At 44.3% G+C, this 24,639-nt stretch overlaps 2 protein-coding genes across 3 annotated transcripts in view; one reads left to right on the top strand and one right to left on the bottom strand.

Annotated features, from left to right (window-relative positions):
• LOC147710201 (E3 ubiquitin-protein ligase TRIM39-like) overlaps window positions 1–24,639 on the top strand; it is a 488,982-nt gene that overhangs the window by 103,711 nt on the left and 360,632 nt on the right. For both annotated transcript variants that reach the window (XM_086919949.1, XM_086919948.1), the window contains exon 3: window positions 15,065–15,295. In XM_086919949.1, coding sequence (XP_086776075.1) covers window positions 15,065–15,295 — 231 coding nt within the window. The remainder of the gene's footprint in view (window positions 1–15,064; window positions 15,296–24,639) is intronic.
• LOC147710202 (uncharacterized) overlaps window positions 22,857–24,639 on the bottom strand; it is a 34,986-nt gene continuing 33,203 nt past the window's right edge. The window contains exon 5 of the mRNA XM_086922070.1: window positions 22,857–23,467. Coding sequence (XP_086778196.1) covers window positions 22,857–23,467 — 611 coding nt within the window. The remainder of the gene's footprint in view (window positions 23,468–24,639) is intronic.

Raw genomic sequence — 24,639 nt, 5'->3', positions numbered from 1 at the left:
CATTTGATTTGACATCTGGGTACTGGCAGATTGCCTTGACTGAGGGGGGCTAAGGAGAAGTCCACGTTCTCTACCCCGAGGGGCACTACCAGTTCAGGGTTATGCCCTTTGGGTTGAAGAACGTCCCTGCCACCTTCCAGAGGCTGGTTAACCAGGTGCTGAGTGGGCTGGAGGAATTCAGCGCTGCGTACCTGGACGACATTGCAGTGTTCAGTTCCAAGTGGGAGGAACACTTGCAACACCTTTGTGCAGTGTTGAAGGCCCTGCAGAGGGTGAGCCTAACTATCAAAATGTTAAATGTCGTATACTTGTAAAGCGCACAGCTGCCCCAGCAAAGGGGCGTCCCGGCGCTGTATACCACTGGGGAACCCGTCCTGGCTTTCCCTGTGGGATGGTCCCTACTGGGAATCCCCAAGGTGGAGCCAGGCATCCCCGGCGTTGGTGGGGCCGTTGTGGAGATTAGGCAAGCTAATGCCTAGAGTTGCCGAGTGGGACTTCAGGTTAGAGTAGGCACCGAGATGAGAATTTTCGAGTCCGCTGACCCTGGTCCACGACCCTGCCGTGTCGGGAATTGAACCCTGGTCCCGGGCCGACTTCTGCTCCCGGGTCTGCCACCTCTAACCAGTGAGCCACACCACTCCACAAGGCAAGTAAGTGTCAGATAGGGCAGGATTCTGTAGTGTACTTAGGACACCTGGTAGGGAGCGGCCAGGTGGCAACCCTGCAGGCAAAGATTGATACCATCTTGGCTTGGGAATCCCCCAGGACAGACAGGAGTGGGGTCCTTCCTTGGACTCACTGGGCATTACCGATGGTTCATAAAGGGGTATGGCACCCTGGTGGCCCCTTTGACGGAACTGACTTCCAAGAAACAGCTTAAGAAGGTGATCTGGACAGATGCCTGTCAGATCGCTTTTGATGCCCTGAAGTCTGTTATGTGCACCGCACCCATGTTACGGGCGCCGGATTTCTCCAAGGAATTTATAGTACAGACGGATGCTTCAAAAGCATGGTGTAGGAGCAGTGCTCTCATAGTTGAACAACGAGGGCTTGGACCAACCGGTAGCTTTCATTAACCGAAGGCTAATCCCCAGGGAACAAAGGTGGAGTGCAATTGAAAGGGAAGTTTTTGCTGTGGTCTGGGCTCTGAAGAAGTTGCGGCCCTACTTGTTTGTGACTCATTTACTGGTTCAGACTGACCACAGACCCCTCAGATGGTTAATGCAGATGAGGGGTGAGAACTCAGAGCTGTTGTGGTGGTCCATCTCCCTACAGGGGATGGGCTTCCTGGTGGAACACCGTCCTGGAGCCAAACGCGCCAATGCTGATGGTCTGTCCAGATTTTTCCACCTCAGTGATGAGAACTCCCATGATGGTGGTTACTTACCCCAACTTTTCGGCTAGAGGGGACACATGTTAGACCCGGCATAGCTTGGTGTGATTACCCCTGACTTTTTCCCTTTGCCTCCTGTTAAGTTTGATGCTGTAGGTACTTGCCACTGCTAATCATTGTGCAAGTACAGATGTTCCCTATGTAGATTGTAGTATAAGTAATACTTTATTGATACTTTATTGATGATTAATAAAAATCATTACAATCAAGAATAAAACACCTGCGCAATATATTACAATTAGCAGCAATAGTTAAAAATTGCCTGTGCCAAGTCTTTTAGTAACAATAATTCATGTGCAATTGTATTTAGCAGCAATAATTAAAGGAGCAAATGTGCAGAATTTAACAGCTGGAGGACGGACCCACACAATACAAATAATTGATCTTGTAATTAGGATTATTTAACCAGTTGCTATGGACAATTAAAAACCTTTTTTTTTAAATAAAAAAATCTCGAATTTGTTTTTCCAATTACTATAAACAATTAAAAGCTTGTTAGAGCTTCAAATTCAGGGTCATATACACAACTTTAGAGACAGTTATTAGGTGGTTACCGATTTTCATTTAAAATTAATTGGAATAACAACATTAACAACATTATCCTGCAAGAACAATCATTAACGGTCTAGGCAAGCGACTGATTATGGGAGTCGCACTTGGAGAGTAACTTCTTTTCTGTGATAAAAATGAACTTTACAAATTGTACAGTCAGGCGGGGCATCTTCTCAGTGAGACAGGTTATAATGGCTTGTCGACATGTTCTCACACCTAATTCGTTAAAGATGGATTTCAACAGAGCTTTCCTCTCTTCTAACAGCTGAGGGCACAAATTTACAATATGCATTAAAGATTCTTTTTAAAAACCACATAACCTATAGATGTTTGAGGGCCAGTTTTTTTCCCATGTAGGAATTCCATCCTTCGTGGGATATCTCTCAAACCGTAGCAACATAAATTTGTTCCTGAAGAATGGTTTTAAATGTGTTGTGAGATATTATTGAGGCACTAGTATGGTAAAGGAGTTAATAACCGACCAAGAGTGACTATTTTTGTGAGCTCATCCTTATCTTGAAGACTTAATAGATTGAGTGATTTATTGTCTCTTTATACACTGCTTCACTCCTGACTTCGTCTTCAAAAAGCGGAGACTTAAAATTGTTTAAACTCTCTGTTAAATTAGCTCTCCAACTCCTAGCTTCCTCGTACCTCATTATCTCCTGCCAACATTGGTATGTGAGGGTGCCTTGGTCTGAACGAAAAAAAGAATATAACGATTTAACAAAAGTTGGATTGCCTTAACAGAAATTGTCTTTTCTGACCAAATTCCGATCTGAAATTGGCGTGCCCCATATACCTCGGAACCCCAAAGACAGATTTAAAAACTTTTATTTGTCGGTCATCGAGAATTTTCGCGTATTTCCCACGGAAAATCATTGAACCGTAAGCCAAAGAAGGAATCAACTTTTCTTTCACAACCTTCAGTAGATGTTCATGGTTTGGACAAGACAACTTATCCCTCAAATTTCTAAAAGCAAACAACATGGCTGTAGCTTTTGCTTTAAGGATAGTAAAGTGATGCTTAAAAGCCAGGTTATCATTGAATGTTATTCCTAGATACTTATAATATTTCACAGTTTCAATGCGTAACCCGTTAATCTTTCATTCTTTCTTGCCTGATTTTATGCCACCTATCATCATTCATTTTGACTTCTTGGTATTAATTTGTAAACCGTTAGCGGAGATATATAAATTGTAGTCGTGATTGGTTGTCTCTGATTGGTATGTTTGCCTTACTAGGACAGAATGGGGGAGGCTGGGTCTAGTATTGTTAGCCTAGTTTCTCAGGAATTAGAAATGGAACAGTGAAGTTTGGTATGTCTGAACTCACATCGTCATAATGCATCTTTTTGGGTACATGGTTTTGTCGCTGGGTGTCCAGAAACCGCTGTTTGAGAAAATGGCTGAGTTTGTGCTTTAGACCTTTTTGTGTGTCTCAGCAGAACATCAATTGCCTGCCTGGATCTGGGAGAGGTGATAAAGGCTGAGGGAGGTCGTGCCCAAGGGGAGGGGTGAAGAAGGTGCCAGGCTGCCCTGGACCTGGAGCGGGGAGAAAGAGAGGCTATGCAAGGTGAAGAGGCCTGGATTAGACCCATCTCCCTCTGAGTGCTTAAAGATCCAGGCCCCCAGTATCAAAGGGAGGACAGTGACACTGGGGGGGGAGATACGCAAGATTGATTTAGGGAGGGGTCGGAGACCCCTGAGCACAAGGAAACTTCGAAGACAATGAGGGGTAAAACTGGAAGAACTGTAACCCCAAGACTTTGGTTTTTATGTTGATGATGTCATCAAGAACGGTCTCTGTATCATTCAGAGAAGGGCTAGGAGCGCGTTGAAGATGATGTGGACTGGTCAAGTCTCTGGCGGCTTTAACCTGTCCGTGATACGGGAAGAAACGTCTACCTCAGGAAGAATTGCTGAATAGGCTGCGGGAGACACTTGAACCTTGCTTCGTGATCTGGGGCTCCTGGGCAGTTTGTAGCTCTTGACTGAGGAGAGACTAAAGGGGTGCTGCAGTGGGTCATGCCCCCCTTCTTCCTGAGCAGGACTTTGCTGTGTGCTGCGTCCTGTACCCCAAAGGGTCCGAGGTGAGCTGGCTCCCTGCTCAGAAACACAGGAACATAAAAGTTTCCAGGAAGTCTCAAGTGCTGCGGTGGTGGGACCATGTCGTGGCAGCCTGAGACCTCCGAAAGGGTGCCCAAGGTGATCGTGGGCCCCCAGAGCGAATCAAGACTCTGACGTGCAGGGTGCGTGTCTTGGTGCGGCTACAGGTGTTGGAGTGCCTGTGGATAGTGGGCCTCATGGAAGAGAGCCGAGATTCGGGACATGCATGAGGTGCGTATCACAGTGCAGTCAAGGTGCTAGTGAAGAGTGCCGGGACATCACAGGCACTAAGAAGGAGTGAGTCTCTGACACGTGGGTCAGCGTGTGGTGGTGCAGCCTGGGCATTAGTGGAGAGTGCCTGGTGCCTCGTGTGCACCAGAAGGAGAGGTGAGACTCAGACGCGCAGTGTGCATGTCGTGGTGCGACCAAGGCGTTAGTGGAGAGCGCCTGGGTCATCGTGTGCACCAAGAAACAAGGTGGGTCTCCAGCACACAGAGTGCGTGTGGGGATGCAGTTGCAGTGCTAAAAGAGAGTGCCTGACGATCGTGTGCACTAGGAGGCGGAGCTAGACTCTGACGCGCAGGATGCGTGTCAAGGTGCCAGCTGAGGCATAGTGAGGTGCGTCTGGTCATCGGAGGCCGGAGGAGTAGTGAGTCTCGGACACACCAGGGGTGCGTGTTGAAGGTGCCACCGGAGGTGCTGGTGAGGAGGACCGGGGAACAGTGAGAACAGGGGAGCAAAGAAGTCCTAACAGTGCTGGAGAGATAGGGCCAAGTGATCGTGCCCTTGAAGGCAAAGTGAGGTGGTACCAGCGTTGTGTGGAAAGCTTGGTCGAAGGAGTTTGTGCTGAACGTTGGCGGCCCAGACCGGCAGCCCCGCCGGAGCTGAACTACAGGCCAGAGCATGCCTTGCCTGTTGTGACAAGGTTCTGGAGTGAGGCCAAGCCACTGCTGCAGGAGAGGAGAGTTGGGCCACGCCTCCCCAGGTAAAGTGGATCATCGCCTGGAGTGGGGTGCGGGCTCGGGGGGACATTCATGGCCTCTCACTGCTGGCAGCTGTGTGTGCCTGTTGCTTTGGTCCAGATCTCAGTCTGTGCCCCTCCCGGACGGACCAGTAAAGAGCCCAGGGTCCGGAGTGGAACTTTGGTGTCATTGTTGATCCGTGTTGGGGGCAACCGGACACATAACTTCTGAAAACAGTCGTATAACACTTTGCATATTTGCTGATAACGAACTATTGAACTATTGGACAACGTCTGACACTAGTGGTGCTTAACGGACGCAGGGGTTAGTGCGCTACACACTACGTTATGCTCTTGCAGGATACAGGATCATAGCGTGGCGCACTGCATTGGTTATTTACTGCACTGTACTGAATTGCACTGTGACGCTTTGCCTTATTCCTTCCTTGCACAGGGCATGTTGGTGGTGATACGCATTGCATTGTCTTCGTATCACACTGTACGTAATTGCAGTGTGATGCATTACTGTATTTCTTCCTTGAACAGGGCATGCTGGTAGTGACCCCAGTTGCATTATCTTGTGTTGACGCAGTACATGATCACGACGCTACGCATTGCATTGTTTCACGGTGGCATTGTACAGGAACCCATTGTTAAGTAGTGCAGTATTCCTTTTATGTTGCAACATGCGTGATTCTAGTGATACGACGTGCCTAACACGTTGAGAACATTTAAAAGTCAGAGTAACTGTTGGTTAGAAGCAGTGGTTGGGGATTAGGACCGCCCAACCCACCGGAAACAATATTACCCATTGTATATATGTTGGATGTGTATCGTGTGGTCATTTCGTATATCTTTCTATATAAAGTATACTCATTTTATACAAACTTCTGTGGAGTCCATTTGTGATGACATCATTGGAATTGCTGTGGGTGTGGTTGCACATACTGAACACTCGTGCCTTGGAAATAAGACTGGCTTCTCATGTCAAGCTACTAAGGGGGTGAGCAGGGCTGTCTCGGACGGTGTCCTTTCGTGGCCTAACATGGAGGGGCGGGTCCAGGACGTGCACTTGACATCAACGGTGCGTGCGGAATCTCTAGCTTCTAACAGTGGGTCTGTGTGTGCATCTGTGTGTGCGTATGTGCAAGCATAGGTATGTCTGTGGCTCTGTGAGTCTGTGTATGCATGGGTCTGGAGTTGTATATGTTTGGGATTGTAAATGCATCCATGTGTGCGTATGCTCATGCATGCTTGCATGGGTGTGTTTGTGCCTCCGTGTGTTTGTGAATGCATGGGTCTGGATATACATCTGTATGGTTTAAAATGCATCTGTGAGTGCTTATGTGCATGCATGGGTGTGTCTGTGCCTCTGTTAGTCTCTGTATGCATGGGTCTGCAGTTATATACCAGGGTGATTTAATATCTATTTCTGTGTGTTTAGGTGCATGCATGGGTGTGTCTGTGCCTCTGTGCATCAGTGTATGCATGGGTCTGGAAGTATAGATCGGTGTGATTGTAAATGCATCTGTCTGTGCCTCTGTGAGTCTGTGAATGCTTGGATCTGGAGTTATCGACCTGTGTGATTTTAAATTTATTTGTGTGTGCATATGTGCATGTATGGGTGTATGGGTGTGTCTGTGCCTCTGTGAGTTTGTGTATGCATGAGTGTGGGGTTATATATCTGTGTGATTTTATATGCATTTGTATGTGCATGCATGGGTGTGTCTGTGCCTTTGTGAGCCTGTGTAAACTTGGATCTGGAGTTATCGACCTGTGTGATTTTAAATTTATTTGTGTGCGTGCATGTGCATGTATGGATGTGACTGTACATCTGTGAGTCTGTGTATGCATGGGTCTGAAGTTATATACTTGTGTTTTTTTAAATGCATCTGTGTGTGTGCATGTGCATGTATGGATGTGACTGTGCATCTGTGAGTCTGTGTATGCATGGGTCTGAAGTTATATACTTGAGTTTTTTTAAATGCATCTGTGTGTGTGCATGTGCATGTATGGATGTGACTGTGCATCTGTGAGTCTGTGTATGCATGGGACTGAAGTTATATACTTGTGTTTTTTTAAATGCATCTCTGTGTGTGTGTATGTCCATGCATGGGTGTGTCTGTGTATGCGTCGGTCTGGATTTATACATATTTGTGATTTCAAATGCATCCTTGTGTGTATGTGCATGCATGGGCGTGTCTGTGCCTCTGTGAGTCTGTGTATGTATGGGTCTGGATATACATCCGTGTAATTTTAAATGCATATGTGAGTGCGTATGTGCATGCATGGGTGTGTCTGTGACTCTGAGAGTCTGGGTATGCTTGTACTGAAGATTTCCTTCTGAGTTTGAACAAACAATTGTATGTGAGTGTGCACATTGTGTGCATCTGTATGTTTGTGCACATCTATCTGTTAATGTATACATGGCTCTTTAGTTATCTATCCATCCATCAGACTGAGCATGCCTGGTGTAAAAACCCTTCCTAAACCAAGGTGTGAGCAATGTAGCAGCAGCTTCAGTTGTGCGCAGCCTCATATGGGGCAAGGACCTCTGTTGATAATCAGTTCAGCAGGCCTGCACGACGACACTCGTCTGTGACAGCTGTTGCCTCCAAGGCCAGTTGCACACAGATTGGTCATAGGAGTTGCAACCTCTGCATCAGGTTTTCAGTGAATGGTTGTGATTGGTAGCTGAAGCTTCCCAGGCCGGATCAGTGCTTTCGCATCAACGTTGATGAAGGTTCTTCTTGGGCACTTCTGATGAGAGTCAGCAGCGGGCACTTATCAGGGCATCATATGACACAACGTTGATTCTCACTTGAATGTTTTGGCACCGCTCACAAAGGGAATAGTTCAGGGAGACTGTTTAGACCCCACATAATACAGATCGCTTCTGTCCTCTCTCCGACGGGCAGTCCACTTTCTCTGGGTGTTTCTCATGCCGGAAATATGCTGGGCTTCCCTCCTGGACAGGCTGCACTCTTTCAACTCGTGACGCTCTTCTTCACTCCATCATCAGGCAGCAGTCGCTGCTGCTACCAATATCCATTAGGGTGGCGGGGGTGGGGGGGGGGGGGGGCGGTTGCATAAAAAAACGTACCAATCCCGACGCTGCTCTCATACTAGGAGTTAATATTTGCTGGGTAACCCAATATACTCTTGTGGGCGTGGGTGTCAAGATTGTTTTAGGTACATGGTGCCTACAAGGGATTTTATTCTGACAAAGAAGACAAATTAAGCCAGAATTAAATCATTTTAAACATAAATTACAATGGTTAAACAATATATAAATCAAAATAGAAGCGGCTGTATTTTTTTATACAGTTTATCATCGATGAAGCAATAAAAATGGTACAGAAGTTATAAAAAGGATATTTAAGATAATTTCGGGTACACTTTTAATTGATTTATTGAAACTCATACTATTAGACAGTGCTGAGAGGGGTTTGAGTGGACTGCTTAGACGCTCCACTCAGGCACAGCAGGGAGTCTGGCACGTTTCTCCACCCAGCTGTAGAATACAGCCATGTAAGAGAATCCTAACTGAGCATGTCTGTTGGGCCTGCCTGAGACAGCCGGCCAAACAGACATGCGCTCTTAAAAGTGCACAACCACTCCTCTCTGTGACCCCAGCCCCGTCCCCTCTACACGCGCTGGCTCGGCCAGTAGATAAAAATCTCATTTTATTTTTCAGCTGCTGGCTGTGAGCCAGTGGGGCGACGCTACTCCGCCATTACAGAGGAGCCACCGCTGTCAGACAGGCAGGCTTCTGGGAGCTAGGCAGCCCTTTGGTCTTCCCAAAAGTAGTGCAGATTTCAGGCTATGTCCCCTAACCTCTGGATACTGTCTCTTATGCAGACAGCAGCCCTTGTTGCAGAGCAATCCGAGTACCGTACACAGCACTCCCATCCTTGGTCAAGAAGAAGAAGGAATTCAAACAAAATTGGGTGATTTGAGTCCCACATTATTGAACTCATTTCGCAGACGGGGGTTGCGTGTCTGCTCTCTAATGCTTTGGAACCGGTGTAGGTTGATTCTCTTTCAAATGTAATTTTCTAGCTATCTCTAAGACCCTGACTTTGTGCAAGGTGATGACATTTACAGAAGGCAGCAAAGATGCTGGCGTCAAGCATGAGTGTCCAAAACAGGGGCACAATGAAGTCTGATATCTCTGCACCTGTGTGTCATCAGTGTTCCTGAAGCTGTAATTCCTGTCCTAACAAAAGGAACTGCTGTCCCACCCGTCACCATTACCATCTACTAAGTGGCAAAGCAGAAGAAGAACTAATCAGCAGCCCTTTGCTCTCGGTTCTAGATCTCCACCCCCAAGCCACAGGAAAGCAGCTAATACACTTGCATTGTCTTGAAAATCTGTATCCACCCTCCATCTTGTGCCAGAGGGTTACACAATGGATGCCACTTGCCCCCATACTCAGACTCTCAACATACTCCGATTCCTAGCACCACACATGTGCTGCACATCCACCCTACCTGCATGCACTGGACATGCACATGGACGATTAGTGCAAGGTTCTTGGGCTCACACCAAAGCAGTAGAGTAGACTGTACTTTCATCTGACACAGGAAAGAGGTCTGGTCATAACTAATGATCCACAAAACCTGATACGCTGCCACCACCACATTAGGTGGCTAACTCAGGAAATGGGAAGTAGTGTCATCTCGTTTGTGAGGGCACTCTTGGCGCATCACTCCAGGGCACCAAACAGGTTCTGACAGTCATAGGTTCTGACAGCCAAGTTTAGGTCTAGGCTTCTGTGCACATGTTATAGTAGCATGATTGCACAGCCACACAGTAGGTCAGGAGACCAGTTTCACATGCAGTCAGGCACTCATTGCAGTTGTCCACACCTGTTTACCATTCTGAAGACATTTTCGACCTAACAAACCCTATTGTATCACTGAATACCTTCTGTTTGCTTACTCTGTTGCAATACATTAGTTACCCAATCACACTCAGATGCAGGTTTTCAATAGGCCCACCAAACTGGAAACTCTGTCCTGATGAAGAATCCTATAGGTCTACAAAGGGTAGAAACATACATATCGACAACACGGAGAAGGACTAAGTATTCAAAATTGACTAAGAAAGGGATTTCCTTTAAATTGTTTTAAACAGTGTACCATGTATTTGAAGAGGACTTTCTTTTATTATTGGCAGTCTAAAGGTCACTGCAATAAATAAAAATCATAAAATGTTATATGATCATGGTGGTGATGAGGTAAACGTTCTCCTTTTATTACATACTTTAAAATTTTTCCAAATCTCTTGTGCAGCAAATATGCCAATGATATTACGGACGTAGCAAAGGAGGCTGTATATTTGATTTGTCATGGTGCACGCCTTTGTTATGTTCTGTTTGTTTGTAAAGTGCACTATCACCGGCGAGGATATCCTGCTTATGGTAGGTTAGTTAATTGAAAAGCCAGGTCTTCAGCTTCCTGCAGAATTCCAGAAGAGAGGAAGAGGCTCTGATGTGGATTAGGAGGTTGTTTCATGCTTTAGGAGTGATGCAAGAGAACACTTGTCCCCTGCTCTAGCCTATATACTAGTGACACAGCACAGGAGCACAACCCTTTACAGGTATACTAGTGACACAGCACAGGAGCACAACCCTCTGCCTCTATACTACCAACACAGCACAGGAGCACAACAACGTACCTGTATACTAAGTACACATCACTGGAGCACAACCCACTACCTATACAATATTGACACAGCACAGGAGCACAACCCTCTACCTCCATACTAGTGACACAGCACAGGAACACAACCCTTTGCCTGTATACTAGTGACACAGTACAGGAGCGCACCCCTTCACCTGTATACTAGTGACATACCTCAGGAGCACACCCCTCTACCTCTACACTGGTGACAATTCACAGGAACGCACCTACCTGTGTGCCTGTATACTAATGACACAGCAGAAGAACACAACCCTCTACCTGTACACTAGTGACAGCTGAGAGGCACAACCCTCTACCTGTATACTAATGACACAGCACAGGAACACAACCCTTTACCTGAATACTAGTGACATACTTCAGGAGCACACCCCTCTGCCTCTACACTGGTGACGATTCACAGGAACGCACCTACCTGTGTACCTGTATACTTGTGACCCATCACAGGAGCACAACTCTCTACCTGTATACTAGTGACACAGCCAAGGAGCACAACCCTTTACCTATATACGAGTGACACAACCCTCTACCTGTATACTAAAGAGACATGACAGAAGCGCAACCCTCAGAGCTGTATACTAATGACACACCACAGGAGTGCGTCCCCAAACCTGTATACGAGTGACCTTCCTATTCCTGCTGGGAGAGACATACCTCCACTGATAACACACAGGCTCCTGATATAAACTACAGTGTGACATACCGCACCTGATAACACACAGGCTCCTGCTCTAAGCCGCAGTGTGACATACCTCACCTGATAACACACAGGCTCCTGGTCTAAGCAACAGTGTGACATACCGCACCTGATAACACACAGGCTCCTAGTCTAAGCAACAGTGTGACATACCGCACCTGATAACACCAGGCTCCTGATCCAAGCCACAGTGTGACATACCACCACTGATAACACACAGGCTCCTAGCTACAGTGTGACATACCACACTTGATAACACACAGGCTCCTGCTCTAAGCCACAGTGTGACATACCTCACCTGATAACTCACATTCTCTTATCTTAGAATAGAACAAAATGTCTAACCAACCTCCTCACCCATCCTCGATAAGAATCTCTGAATTACCTGCAGAAACTGGTGCAGTAACATTTGTCAATCTAGTAAGTCTCCATTCTGTAACCAAATACACATACTTTCTCTATACTTTTCAACAAAAAATTACCACAACAGTGATTCCTAATCACTCTGAAGGAGTACGATGCCCCCTAGGTGTCTCCTTCTGGTCAAACACAGCCAATGTCCTGTCAGCGCAGGGGCATCCTGCACTCCCCAAATCTTGTGTCTCTCATCCCAAGTGCTGAAACTTTATGGCCGCACTTCTTTTGCATTCTCTCCTGTCAGTCACATCACCTCACAATTGACATCAGCCAGTCTCTCCACCCAGCCTGTCTCTGGCTCTTTGACTGTCTCTTCCTGCAGTGGGTGCTCTTCCTTGCACTCTCTTCATGGATTGAGATTATCTGCAGTTTCAATTCAATTCAATTCAAAATCTTTATTTCGGTTAAAACAAACTATAAAAGAGTCATAAGCATAAAAACAATACCATCTCTTAAAAACAACCACCAAGCTCAAACAATATCAATTTCCAAATAAAAACAGATCATAGAAAGCCATGGACATCAATACAATAATTTCTGTAAAAAGAGAGGGTAGTGCCAAACATTTTCAGTTACAAGCGCACTATTACAGTTGGTCCATCCTAGTTTATATAGTGCAAGCAAGAATGCAATATTAAAAGGTTTGGGACAATTAATAGTAATAAATAATGATAATAATAAGTACCAGGTGCTGTTAATAATGAATATCGCTAGAACTTTTAAAAAACTCTAAAATCATGTACAATTTAGAGGGTATTACATCCATTACATATAGCGAACTAGAATGTATCAATGATTCTTTGATACTGAGCCCGCCACTCAACACATAACCTTTTTCCTTCAAAATTGTTGAAGTGACTAATAATGCGTCCTTTCTGGACAAGTAAATACAATTACAATTTTAGACCTCGCCTTCTTCGTACTATTGCCACTGCAAGGAGGAATCGACTTAAACTGAATATGATGGTCTGTGTTGTGTCACCTTTAAACACTCTTTCTGCTTTCTTAATATGTCTGAAGTCTAATAGGCGGCAAATAGGCTTTAGCCACTTTTTCCTAATATGAAGATATGCCGGGCATAAGAATAGAATATGAGCCTCATCCTCCCTTGCTCCAATATCACACAGTTCACAACTCTCTAACAAGACGTTCCCTGTAGGACCCTTATTACATGCCCATTTTGATGTGTTAGCCTTTACTTGTATCCATAACGAAACTTTAGATACAATGATTTTGCTGTGTTTGGTAAGATTTCGTCCATGAAAAACTCAAATTTACTTTCTAATTTCACATCAAAGAATTTAAGAGTAAGTGTTCCAATTTTTGGGTTCTGTATTGTGGAATTTAGGACAGATTCCCAGAACCTTTCCCGCAATAGTTTTTTACAAGATAGGGTCAGAGAGCCGGGCTCTGTCCAGTAATGATATAATCCCAACTTAAGGAGCCAGTTTTCAATGTGGGTCAGCCATGCCAACCGAGTTGTGCTCCTTATTTCCATAATTTCTTTTAATGCTTCTCTATAGTTCACTAATTCGTCCGTTGACCCCAGACAAATCCAATATAGCAATGGACGTAGAATAGCATGGTCATCGGAACAATGTATGTTCAAGTCTAAGAAAAAAAGGGATTAAGGGGGTGCAATGTGATACTGCTAGTAGTTGTCTAAAAAAACTATTTTCATGTACTGAAAAAGCATGTTTAGCAACATGGCCCCACAGTTCTGCCCCATAAAGTGTGGCGGATTGAGCTTTATACTTAAAGAGCTCCATTGTGGGCGCTACGGCTCTGGTATAACTATTTCTGTGCCTTCTGCTAGGTTTTGTGTTAAAATTAATTTGGATTTTTCAATTTGTGGCTTCCAGTTCATTTTTGTATCAAGTGTAATACCCAGGTATTTAAAACTATGCACATGCTCGTCATTTCATTATTAACAGTAATTACTTTATTAAAACTCTTGTGGGGACTAATTGCCATATATTTTGTTATAGACGAATTAATCTCCAGCTTCTTATCCACACAGTAAGATTGGAATTTATTAAGCAAGTTCTGTAGTCCTCTTGGGGTCTGGGAGATTAAAATGGTATCATCTGCTTGACCACCCAACTTGGGAGAGTCATGCTCGCAGCCCAAGAGGGAGTCCGGAATGTCATTTACGTATAAAGAGTTGGCGCCAGCACGCATCCTTGCCTGACGCCTCTCTTTATATCTATACATTCCGAAAGCTCTCTGTTAGGACCCCACCTCACCTTTGCGTAGTTATCCTCGTGCAGCCTAATGATTTGTTGGAGGATTTTCCCGGGGACACCCTGATCCCTTAGTCTTATCCACAACTTTCCCTTAGGGACAAGATAAAAGGCCGCTTTGAGGTCCACAAAAGCCACGTAAAGGTGGGAATTCCTAATATTAATGTATTTCCATGTTAAACATAAAAATCTAAAAACTTGATCGACAGTGCTAATTTTCCCTCTAAAACCAGCCTGGTATTTAGTTAAAATAGACTTTTCTTAACTTGCTTAGCACTTGACGAGCAAAGACCTTTTGAAGAACATCCATCAGACTGATAGGTCTGTAATGTGCTGGGTTAAGTCTGTCTCCCTTTTTAAAAATAGTCACGATTTCAGCGCCGCTCCAGGTCTCGGGAATTGGGGCACCACTTGCAATTTCCTTACTAAGAAGGTTGATGTACGGGGCCCACAACATGTTCTTGTGCTTCCAAAGGTCCCCAGGTATTTTATCCGGACCTGGTGCTTTCCCCAATTTGATTGCATTGATGGCTGTTTCAGTATCTATCATACTAAATGATAAGGGTGTCGTACTTAAATTCAATCCTGAGTCTTCTTCAATACACCTTTGCTCGTGTCCACCACATGAATATAACTTGGAAAAATGTTTTAACCAAACATTTGCCCCTATGAACGAGTCCCTGGACGGTGTCCCTTCTTTCTTTCACCTGGCTAAAAGACATCAAAACGTAGACTGATCTGCAATTTCATGAATTCTGACCTCTCTACAGTTCGTGAGGTGTCTGAGAGAAGGGGGAGGACAGGAGTGTGAGAAGGACAGAATATGGTAGAAGGGAAGGTAGGAAGATATTGTAGTTCAGAAATTAGAAAAAGCATGCAAGTAGTCTGATTTTTTAAAGAAACTATCAACCTCTGGACTCCAACTCCAAGGACAAAGTTTGAAAAGCTTTTTTAATATCTAACCAGCTTTTCTTTGCTTCTGACAGAACGAGCTGAGAACTGAGAAGAATAAAATTGAATCTGAGTTTCATAAACTGGAGCAGCTCCTGAAAGAAAATAAGCAAACACTGCACGGGAGACTGAAGGAGATGGAGAAGAAAATCACCATGGTAGAAAATGCAAATATCACCAAACTGACCAATCAAGTCACCTCTCTCAGGGCCCTGATTATGGAGATAGAAAAGAAGTGTGAGGCACCAGCTTGGGAACTCCTGAAGGTGAGATGCTGTTTGGTAAACACAACAAAAGAAGGAAGTGGAATATTCACATTTTCTGTGCAACATTACATGTCAAATTGGAACACATATGAACTTCTGGCTGGGTCAAGGAACAGTCACCCCATGCACTCTGACAGCTGCACACAATTTACAGATATGGAACATTTAAATTGTATATTGAATTGGGCTTTTAGTATCAAGTAGGAAAAATAGTTGAATTTACAGTGTCCTTTTACAATGTTATATACAAGTTATTGCAACACACTAAGCAATTCCAGTGACTGTTTGGAGAACAAGGTGAAAAGCTGGTAAAAATGGAAAGCATAATGTGAGCCAACATCTTAGAGAATTGGAAAGAAACCAAAATCCTCCTTTTCTGAGAAGGATGAAAACATTTCTGTTCTAAAGCCATTACTTTTCTTCTGAGACAGGTGGCCCCTTTACGTTTGCCTGCACCGATCTCTTGTTAGGGTAAACAGCTATATAACGAGGCATTTGGAATAGGTAATGGCATGCTCACTGTTTTGTTGACACCCAAGATAAAGATAAAGATTGCCAAAGAAAACTCTTTAATTTGAAGGACAGTGACACTTTTATTTTGCATGTCACCCATGATTATACTACAGAGTGTGCAACATGAATGTTGGCAGCAAAAGAAATTTGATTTGAAACTGGATTATCCAGACACCCTAAACGGCACCACCAGTATGGGTTAGGGTGGGATTAGAGGGATAAACCTCCTTATTGTTTTCATACGCTGTCAATTCAATTCAATTCAAAAATACTTTATTAGGCCCATAGCAGGCCTTAATAGTAACAGCTAGAAATAAAATATCATGTTAAAAACAGTTGCACAAATAGTAGCATAAAATCTTTCTTTCAAAGGACATTCTAATAAACAAGAATACACTAGTACAAAGACACATTTAGTACAGCTTGTGCATTACCTGCCCATATCCAACGCATATATTGACAAACTAGTCTACAACAAAAAGCATATACAATACCAAAGTGTAAAGTATCATGACATTTTAAAAGGGTAGGTCTAATCTCTCCCTATTGTCTCACTATTATAAAAATGATATTATATAAAAGTGCAAACAGTGACAAAATACAGAGTTTACTTGTTATTTACTCATCATAGTCACACATTTAACAAAAATTAAAGTGTGAAGCGTGCTAAAGGGCTTTTATTTAAACCAAACCAACAGTTAGCCTTGCCGTTATGATGACGCACAAAGCCATCCACTTCAATACTCCCAGGCACCTGGCACAAAAGCTTGAACTATCCTGTGGTGTAAGAGCCTCAAGAAGTGCCACAACTTTCCTCCTGAAACCACTTATCCTGAGCAAAAAGAGAACTTGTCACAGAGCCTTCGCTGGCGCTTCCACAAAGATATGGAACTCTCTACCACCGGAAGTACGCAGAATCTCCGTAACAACGATGTTCAATTTGGAAGTCAAAAGATTCCTTATGAATAAATTCCTTCCGTAAGTGGGCTAGGCTCTCCTCCCCGATTATTTTGTTCCTACTCCCATTGTACCATCATTTACTACTACGTTTCTTTATGACATATTATGCCCCTTCTTTGCTACCCTTGTACAATAGTTTAATATGACCTCCTTGTGGCATTTGTTGTGTAATCTGTGATCATGCTTGTTTTATCCCTACTTGTTGATGTACTTGCATTATTGTCCTTCCTTTCCTTCCTAATGTAAAGCGCTCTGATATCCTATGGGATCTAGTTCGCGCTATATAAAACTTTATAAATAAAAATAAAAATAAATAAATATCATCCCCTTTGGTATATAGGAATATTAGCGTTGTTGACCGTGAATGAGTCACAATCCGTACCTTTTCCCTAGTTTCAGCGATTGAGTAATACAATTCAAAACAGAACAACAAATTATGGGGGATTTAAGAGGCTATAGAAAGAGAATTCCCTCCTGGTGATTCACAAAGGATCTTAATGTGAATACTGGGTGGAGAAATTGTTTTCTAGAGGCGGTATACAGGGTTCAAAATAAGGGAAAGTCGCATGTTAAACATGGTAATGAAAGAAGAAACCAAGTGCCTGTGACCGAAAAGGCTGCTAAATAATTTATAGCGTTTAGCCTCAACCACGTAAGATAAATTCTATGCTCTGGTGTCTTTGTCCAGGTGAAATAAGGCTCCATACCTTGAAGGGGTGAAAAAATGTACCTTCTCTGGCTGTTCTAAAAGGTCACTCATTCCTAAATCAAAAAGATTATTTTTAACATATTTTAACTAAGGAATAGCTCTAGGGGTATTTTAGGAGTTAAATCTAGCTCTTGAGTTACCCAAATCTTAATCCAAAGCAAATCAGGGACCATCTTATCTTCCAAGGCATACATTCAGAGTTCATTAAGAGGTATAAAACTTGGAGTAGAATTTGGGACCCCTAGCAATCTACTTTAAAAAAAATTATCTGCACCTGTAAGGTCTTTGCTGGCGTGTGCCCCCAAACACCTGCACCGTGCATGCTGGCATTGAGACTTTTACTTTTATAAAGCATAACCATTTCTTTTATGGGATTTTGTCCTAAATTCTTAGCAAACTGAAGATTGCTCCACATGAGTCCTCCATCATCTGAGACCTCTTCGTAATTAATCTTTTCCAAAGCATATCTTCATTGAAAAAGAATTCCTAAATAACTAACATTCTTCATCTTTAGGATTGGAGTCTCCCCAATAAATAGCTTTTTAGAGTGGATGTTTTTTGGGCCACAAGTCATAACATAAGTTTTTGAAAGATTCACCTTAAGCTTCAGTCCCAGCATAAAACTATCTGAAAAAAACTGAAACCCATTTGCTGTACAAACTATTAAAGCCTCGTGGTCTGCATACTAGAGCACAGGGCCTAGTCCAGAGCATTAATATAAGCCAATAAAAGGAAGGGGGACAATATGCAGCCTTGTATAACGCATCAGTTAGCTTGAATGGGAGAGCTAAGGTCTCCATGCTGAGAGTAATGTACCCTCATATGGGTATCTCTATGAAGGTACTTTAAAATATGCATTAGAAGGGGATCAGTTGCTATCCACCCAAATGATATCCCAAAGGATGTCTATGTCCACTAAGTCAAAAGCACAGGAGAGGTCCATGAACGCCACGTGTATGGCCCCTCTCCTGGCACTGGCATAGTTACCTAGGATCAGAGACAAATTAAGGACTTGCTCTGTGGTACCCAGTCCCGGTGGAACCCATATTGTGTTTCTGCAAAAAAAGTAAATTATCCCGCCCAATCTTCCAATTCCATTAAAATTATCCTTCCAAATATTTTAACTGAAGCGTCAAGTAACGAGACTAGGAGGTAGTGGGAGGGGGAGCTTCTACCTCATTCCTTGAAGAAAGGAACTATTATCAATTCCCTCCATAACTCTGTAAGTCCCTCCTTACCAACAGCTCTAAAGACATTAGTAACCAAAGGAGACCAGAAATCAAGATTGGCATTAAAGAGCTCCACTGGCCCCCCTTCAGAACAGGTGCTTTTCCTGTTGCAGAGTTCTCAATAGCATTACGTACGTCCCCTACTGTGTTGGAATTGCTAAATTCCTAAAGGTCTGAGGATAGAACAGATAAATGTGCCAATTCTGGGGCCTTTGTATCCCCACATGCTGGGTTAAGAATGTTTGAGACATGATTAACCCAAACCTGTTTTAACCACTTGGCTGCTAGGCGTTCCCCTCCCCCCCACCTGTGCTGGAAATTGCCATTTTAGTGGCACCATGACGAGCTCAGCTCGTCATCAGCACACAACACCGGTGGGTGATGACGAGCTGAGCTCGTCATCAGCATCGAAGGGGTTAATGTATGATAATCAATATTTGCAGACGTTTTATTGGAAAAGAAAGGCCTGTTCACAATTTCCTAAAACACTTTATCTTTTAGACACATCGCACATTCTAAGTGGCTGCTTTCCTTTTCACAATGACTTGATAATATTCCTGCCTTGCGATTTTGACTGCTACTGGTTCATGTTGGAATGCATTAGTAGTTCTTTTTAAAACTTTATAAGCCTTAGTAGAATCATGGTCGACCCAAGCTTTCCTTTGGGATGTATGACATTACAACGCATGCTTTTACCACGCATGCCTTTACAACGCGGTTTTTACAACGAAAACCTTTACAACGCAGAGCGCTTTGGGGTGCTGGATAGTGAAAAGTTTAATTTACTATTCCAACACCAGTCCCCGTGGACACTAGGGAAGGTTTTGGATAGTAAATTAAACTTATTCCCTATCATAGAGCGCCCCACAGCGCAATGCGTTGTAATGGTTTGCGTTGTAAATATTGCGTTGTAAAGGCACTGCGTGGTAAAAGTTGCGTTGTAAAGGATGTTCCCCTTTCCTTAGGCACTCTTTCTTAGGCTTAGCTTACCACACGCTGGTTCGACCATGTCCAAAAGACAGCATGAAATCTTTCCTTGATTTTTAGGTCGAGCTTTAGCACTCATGCACCGTTTTCAAGACCTTTTGTAATAAAAAAGAAACAGTTTTTTTGCGCCTGCTCCTTACCATTGGCTAAATTCAGTCTCACTCTTTTTGCTGCCTCCTAACTCATTCACTTTACCAGTATGTCACTTCCGTTCAAGGTCGTGGTGGCGCACCGGTGAAGTTCAGTTTCATTGTGTCTTCCTTCCTTATCTGTTTTGTGGGAGAACTTGTTTTTTTATGTGATTTCTGCCCCCTGCTCCTCCTATGCTATATGTTTAATGTGGCGGTTTCTCCTGATATTAATATATATATCCAGTCAAAAAGAGTTACCCCCAAGGAAAAGCCGCCAGGTAGGTTTGTCTTGCACATATATTTAATGGTTTACAGCAGACATCGATGGCGGAAACAGCAGCTTCTTTCTGTCTAGGCCAAACGCGTTTCAGGTTGTCCCCTTCGTCAGTGGCGTTTGTTGCAGGCCAGGTGAACGCCGAAAATGCCACCATTAATACATCCGGACCTGCCCCAGTGGGCGTCGCTGCTCCTGCAGCATTGTGGTCCTTGTGGTTGCATTACAGTATTCGGCCAGTGAGGCGGCTCAGTCTTGAACACAAAGTAATAAAAAAATTAAACCCCCAGTGGGTAAAGCGACAACCCGCTCCAGGGCGCTGCTTGAATATTGCAAACCATTCAGGCACTACCTCCCGCCAACACCGAAGCCTCTTTATATATATATATATATATATATATATATATATATATATATATATATATATATATATATATATATATATATATATATATATATATATATATATATATATATATATATATGTATATATATATATATATATATATATATATATATATATATTCACGCTTGTCCTGAGCGTGTGGTGAAACGCAATATATATATATATATATATATATATATATATATATATATATATGTATATATATATATATATATATATATATATATATATATATATATATATATATATTCTAGCAGCCCGCCCCAGCGTTGCCCCGGGGCAATGAGGCTTCAGGGCCAACCGCCCGCGCCCCAGTTCTCTCTTTATAATAGTACTATAGATTATGATAGTATTGAATGCCAGCCCAGGTTTAGTAATCTACCGCTCGGCTCACTTCGCTTCCAAAGTATCAAAACACATTCGAGTGAGAGTGGGAGGGGGTGGTCTTTGTGCGTGGGTGGTAGGTATTACTCTTCAAACACTTGCGAAAAGTGCGAAAAATTACCGCTCGTCGTTTATAGAAGAGACACCAGAAAGAGGATTATGTAAATAATTCCTGGCAGGCAACAATTAAAAGGCAGGCACGCATTTGAGCAGAAATCGTGTGTGGTTCCCAAATGGTTTTTCGCTCCGGTGTGGGCCCTCGTCCCTCTTTGGCATGGATGGACCGGGCCGTCCACGCACATCAGCGCCGGGTCAGTGGTGAATATATTGCCTTCAGTAGTTTTGGTTAGAAAGAGAGCGTTCGTTCCTCTCTAAACAAACATCTCTGCTCCAAATATAAGCACAGAGGAGCAGCTGCAAGACAACATTTTCACTTTGCCAAATGGAGAAAAGCAGCCCCAAAGCACGTGTTGGCTATGCCAGTGTGTATTTGTTTAATGGCAGCACAATGCTCTTATGTGATAACGCTTGTCCTTGCATCTTAGAATGCACTACGCGCTGTTTAACGGACAGCCAGCGGTTTGGGAGGGAGGGGTGAGGGGGGGTGAGCAGACACCAGACCAAATTGAGAGTGTGCAAAAGGCCGCTTTTATTGAAACAGGTGCATATTTACAACAATACAAACCTGGCAACCGCCTCACAAAACTAGTCCTCACTAAATAAGGTGTTAACTTACAACCCCAAACGTCAGGCCCGCCCCTAACACGTCACAAACCCCGCCCCCACCCAGCACAACATAATAACAATTCAAACAATACAAAAACCTGATAATCATTTAAATATCATCCCAACCCACCGCAAAGCATCACATTGCAAAATTTACCCACCAACAACTTACATTGCCCGAAACCTTGTAACCACCCCACGAAACAACTATTTAAACTTTTCCAGCCATAGCCCAACTTTATCAAAAAACCCAACAACCTTCATGCCCCAGCTGACCAAGAACGCCCAATTTCCGCACAGCACCTGTTCCAAGCGACAATGAACAACATGTTGAGGTACCCCATATACACCTGTTCCGACAAAAGACCTTAAAATTATGGAGATAAACAAATAAATAACGGGAATAAATAAATAAATAAATAAATAAAACCCGGGAAAAAGAAGAGAAAGGGCCAATCCGAGAAAAAGGGGGAGGGAGGGAGGGAAAATTTACAAATCACTATGAAGTCCCGGCCACCAGGTCATTCAACCTAAAATGGTGGCCGGGAGGCGGGGCCAGGGGATTATATAGCTGGGCTCCCTCAGTAGGAACCGAGGGAGCCCAAAACCAGCCCAAAACCAGCCCAAGGCTGGCGCTCTGCGCAACCCCCCCCCACTAGCCCCTCCCAATCAGCCCGGGGGTGGGGACCTCCCTACGGTCGGCTGCCCCCCCCCAAGCCCCCCTTGGGAGGGAGGGGTGAGGGGGGGTGAGCAGACACCAGACCAAATTGAGAGTGTGCAAAAGGCCGCTTTTATTGAAACAGGTGCATATTTACAACAATACAAACCTGGCAACCGCCTCACAAAACTAGTCCTCACTAAATAAGGTGTTAACTTACAACCCCAAACGTCAGGCCCGCCCCTAACACGTCACAAACCCCGCCCTCACCCAGCACAACATAATTACAATTCAAACAATTCAAAAACCTGATAATCATTTAAATATCATCCCAACCCACCGCAAAGCATCACATTGCAAAATTTACCCACCAACAACTTACATTGCCCGAAACCTTGTAACCACCCCACGAAACAACTATTTAAACTTTTCCAGCCATAGCCCAACTTTATCAAAAAACCCAACAACCTTCATGCCCCAGCTGACCAAGAACGCCCAATTTCCGCCACCCAGAAAAGAGGGGGAAAGGAATTACCCTCCTCTCTTTCTGCCCCCCAAAACCGACCAACCAAGTAATCAGAACCTCAACCCAAGAAATTTTGAATCTTCAAACACCTGGAGAGCACCTCTCGCAATTCCAATAGATATAAATCCATCCCTATACGAGATAAGTGAACACCATCGCCGCGAAAGAATTCCACATTGTCATACCGGATGTCCTTATGGGACACCCGCCCAAAACCCAGATCTCTACAAAAACGGGAAACCTCCAGATTCAACTTCCGCCGAGCCTTATCAATCGCCCTAGGTTTGATCGCACCCCTCCAGGTTCTTCTAGGGACCAATTCTGTCCACAAAACATGGCAACCCGCCCATTGTTGACGAATAAGAGAAAGATCCTTCTTCATTGCTCTCAATAAAACCACTCCCTTCACTCCACAAAGGTCATTCTCCCCAAGGTGCAAGAGCAACACGTCAGGACAAACACCTCCCACCAACCAAGAATTCAAGGCCGGGATAAGCTCCCTCCAAATCATACCTCCCTTCCCCTTCCACACAACATTAAAAAGACGGGAATTAAAACCAAGAGTGGAACCAAAATAGCTTCTTATAGCTTGATCTTCCGCGCGCCTAATGAAGGAATGTCCCACTATCCAGATCGTCATGACAGTAGAACGGGGGCCGGCCACTGAACCTGAAAAAGAAAAGCAGCATCAAATTCAAGAAAAATTATCATCCGCAGGTGCCACAACAGGATCAGTCCGCACATAGCGCCTAAAACAGTTGGAGGACCAACGCCCCAAAGACATAATGTCTTGCTGCGACCAACCCCTGTTATGAGCTTTCGTTGCTGCTCCAATCCTGAAGGAATGCGTACCATACTGTGTCTCATCCAACCCCATGAATCGCAGCGCTTTACGCAAAACCATGCGCAGTTGGTACTCAGTCACCCTGGAACCATCCATATGTCGGAAAACAGGGCCCTCTAAGGCGGCCCCCGAACAGTCCCTCAAACGCCTGGCCCACCTCAAAGGACACGTCTCAGAAGGGGAAGAAGCTTCCAGCCAAATGCCCCTCCCTTTGCTGTGTTGATCAGTTTTTGCCCGAGCCAACCAGACGTGCAACCCCATCTCCAAAAATCGAACATTCTCCCACCCCACCCCAAGAGCAACTTTCGACCCCAGCAACTCAGAAACTCTGAAAGCCCCAAAAAACATCCAAACCATAAGAGTAGAAAACAGACAAACCTCAAACTCATTCAAACAAACTGAGGACAAAACCTGCAAAACTCGGGCTAACGTCTGCCAAGACAAAGGTCGGCGAACCATATGTTCCCTACCCCTCTCCCTAGACCAACCTTCCAGCATGCGCTTACCCACCTCCCCTGCCGAAGGAGAATAGCCCCACAGTAATTTGCCCATGAACGCAATACCAGCCAATTTTCCAGCAATCGTCACACGTGTCAGGCCCCTGTCTATCAAGTGAAGAATGAACTGTACCACATCTTCAGATCGTCTCCAGCCCAGAGCGCGCCAGTCGGCCCCAGATTCCAAAAACTCCTTCCAAGCCAATTCATACGCTGTCCTAGTGGAAAGTGCAAGCGAACCTACCACCAACTGCAAAACCCTGTCTCGCCTACAGTCCACAGATGTTCTGGCATGCGGGTCGGCGTCCTGTCCGCCTCCGAGGCTAGCCCATGGAATCTCTCCCACTGTGAACGAGACAAAGCATCCGCAATGTCATTGTCCACTCCAGGAATGTGTAAGGCCTTAAAACTGATGTCATACGTCAAGCACCCCAACACAAAGACTCGCAAGAGCTTCAAGATGTGAGCATCCCTGGCCGACTGCCGATTGATAATGTCCA

Source organism: Lissotriton vulgaris, chromosome 5, assembly GCF_964263255.1.
Source record: "Lissotriton vulgaris chromosome 5, aLisVul1.2, whole genome shotgun sequence".
NCBI lineage: Eukaryota > Metazoa > Chordata > Amphibia > Caudata > Salamandridae > Lissotriton > Lissotriton vulgaris.
This window is presented reverse-complemented; position numbering and strand designations above follow the sequence as displayed.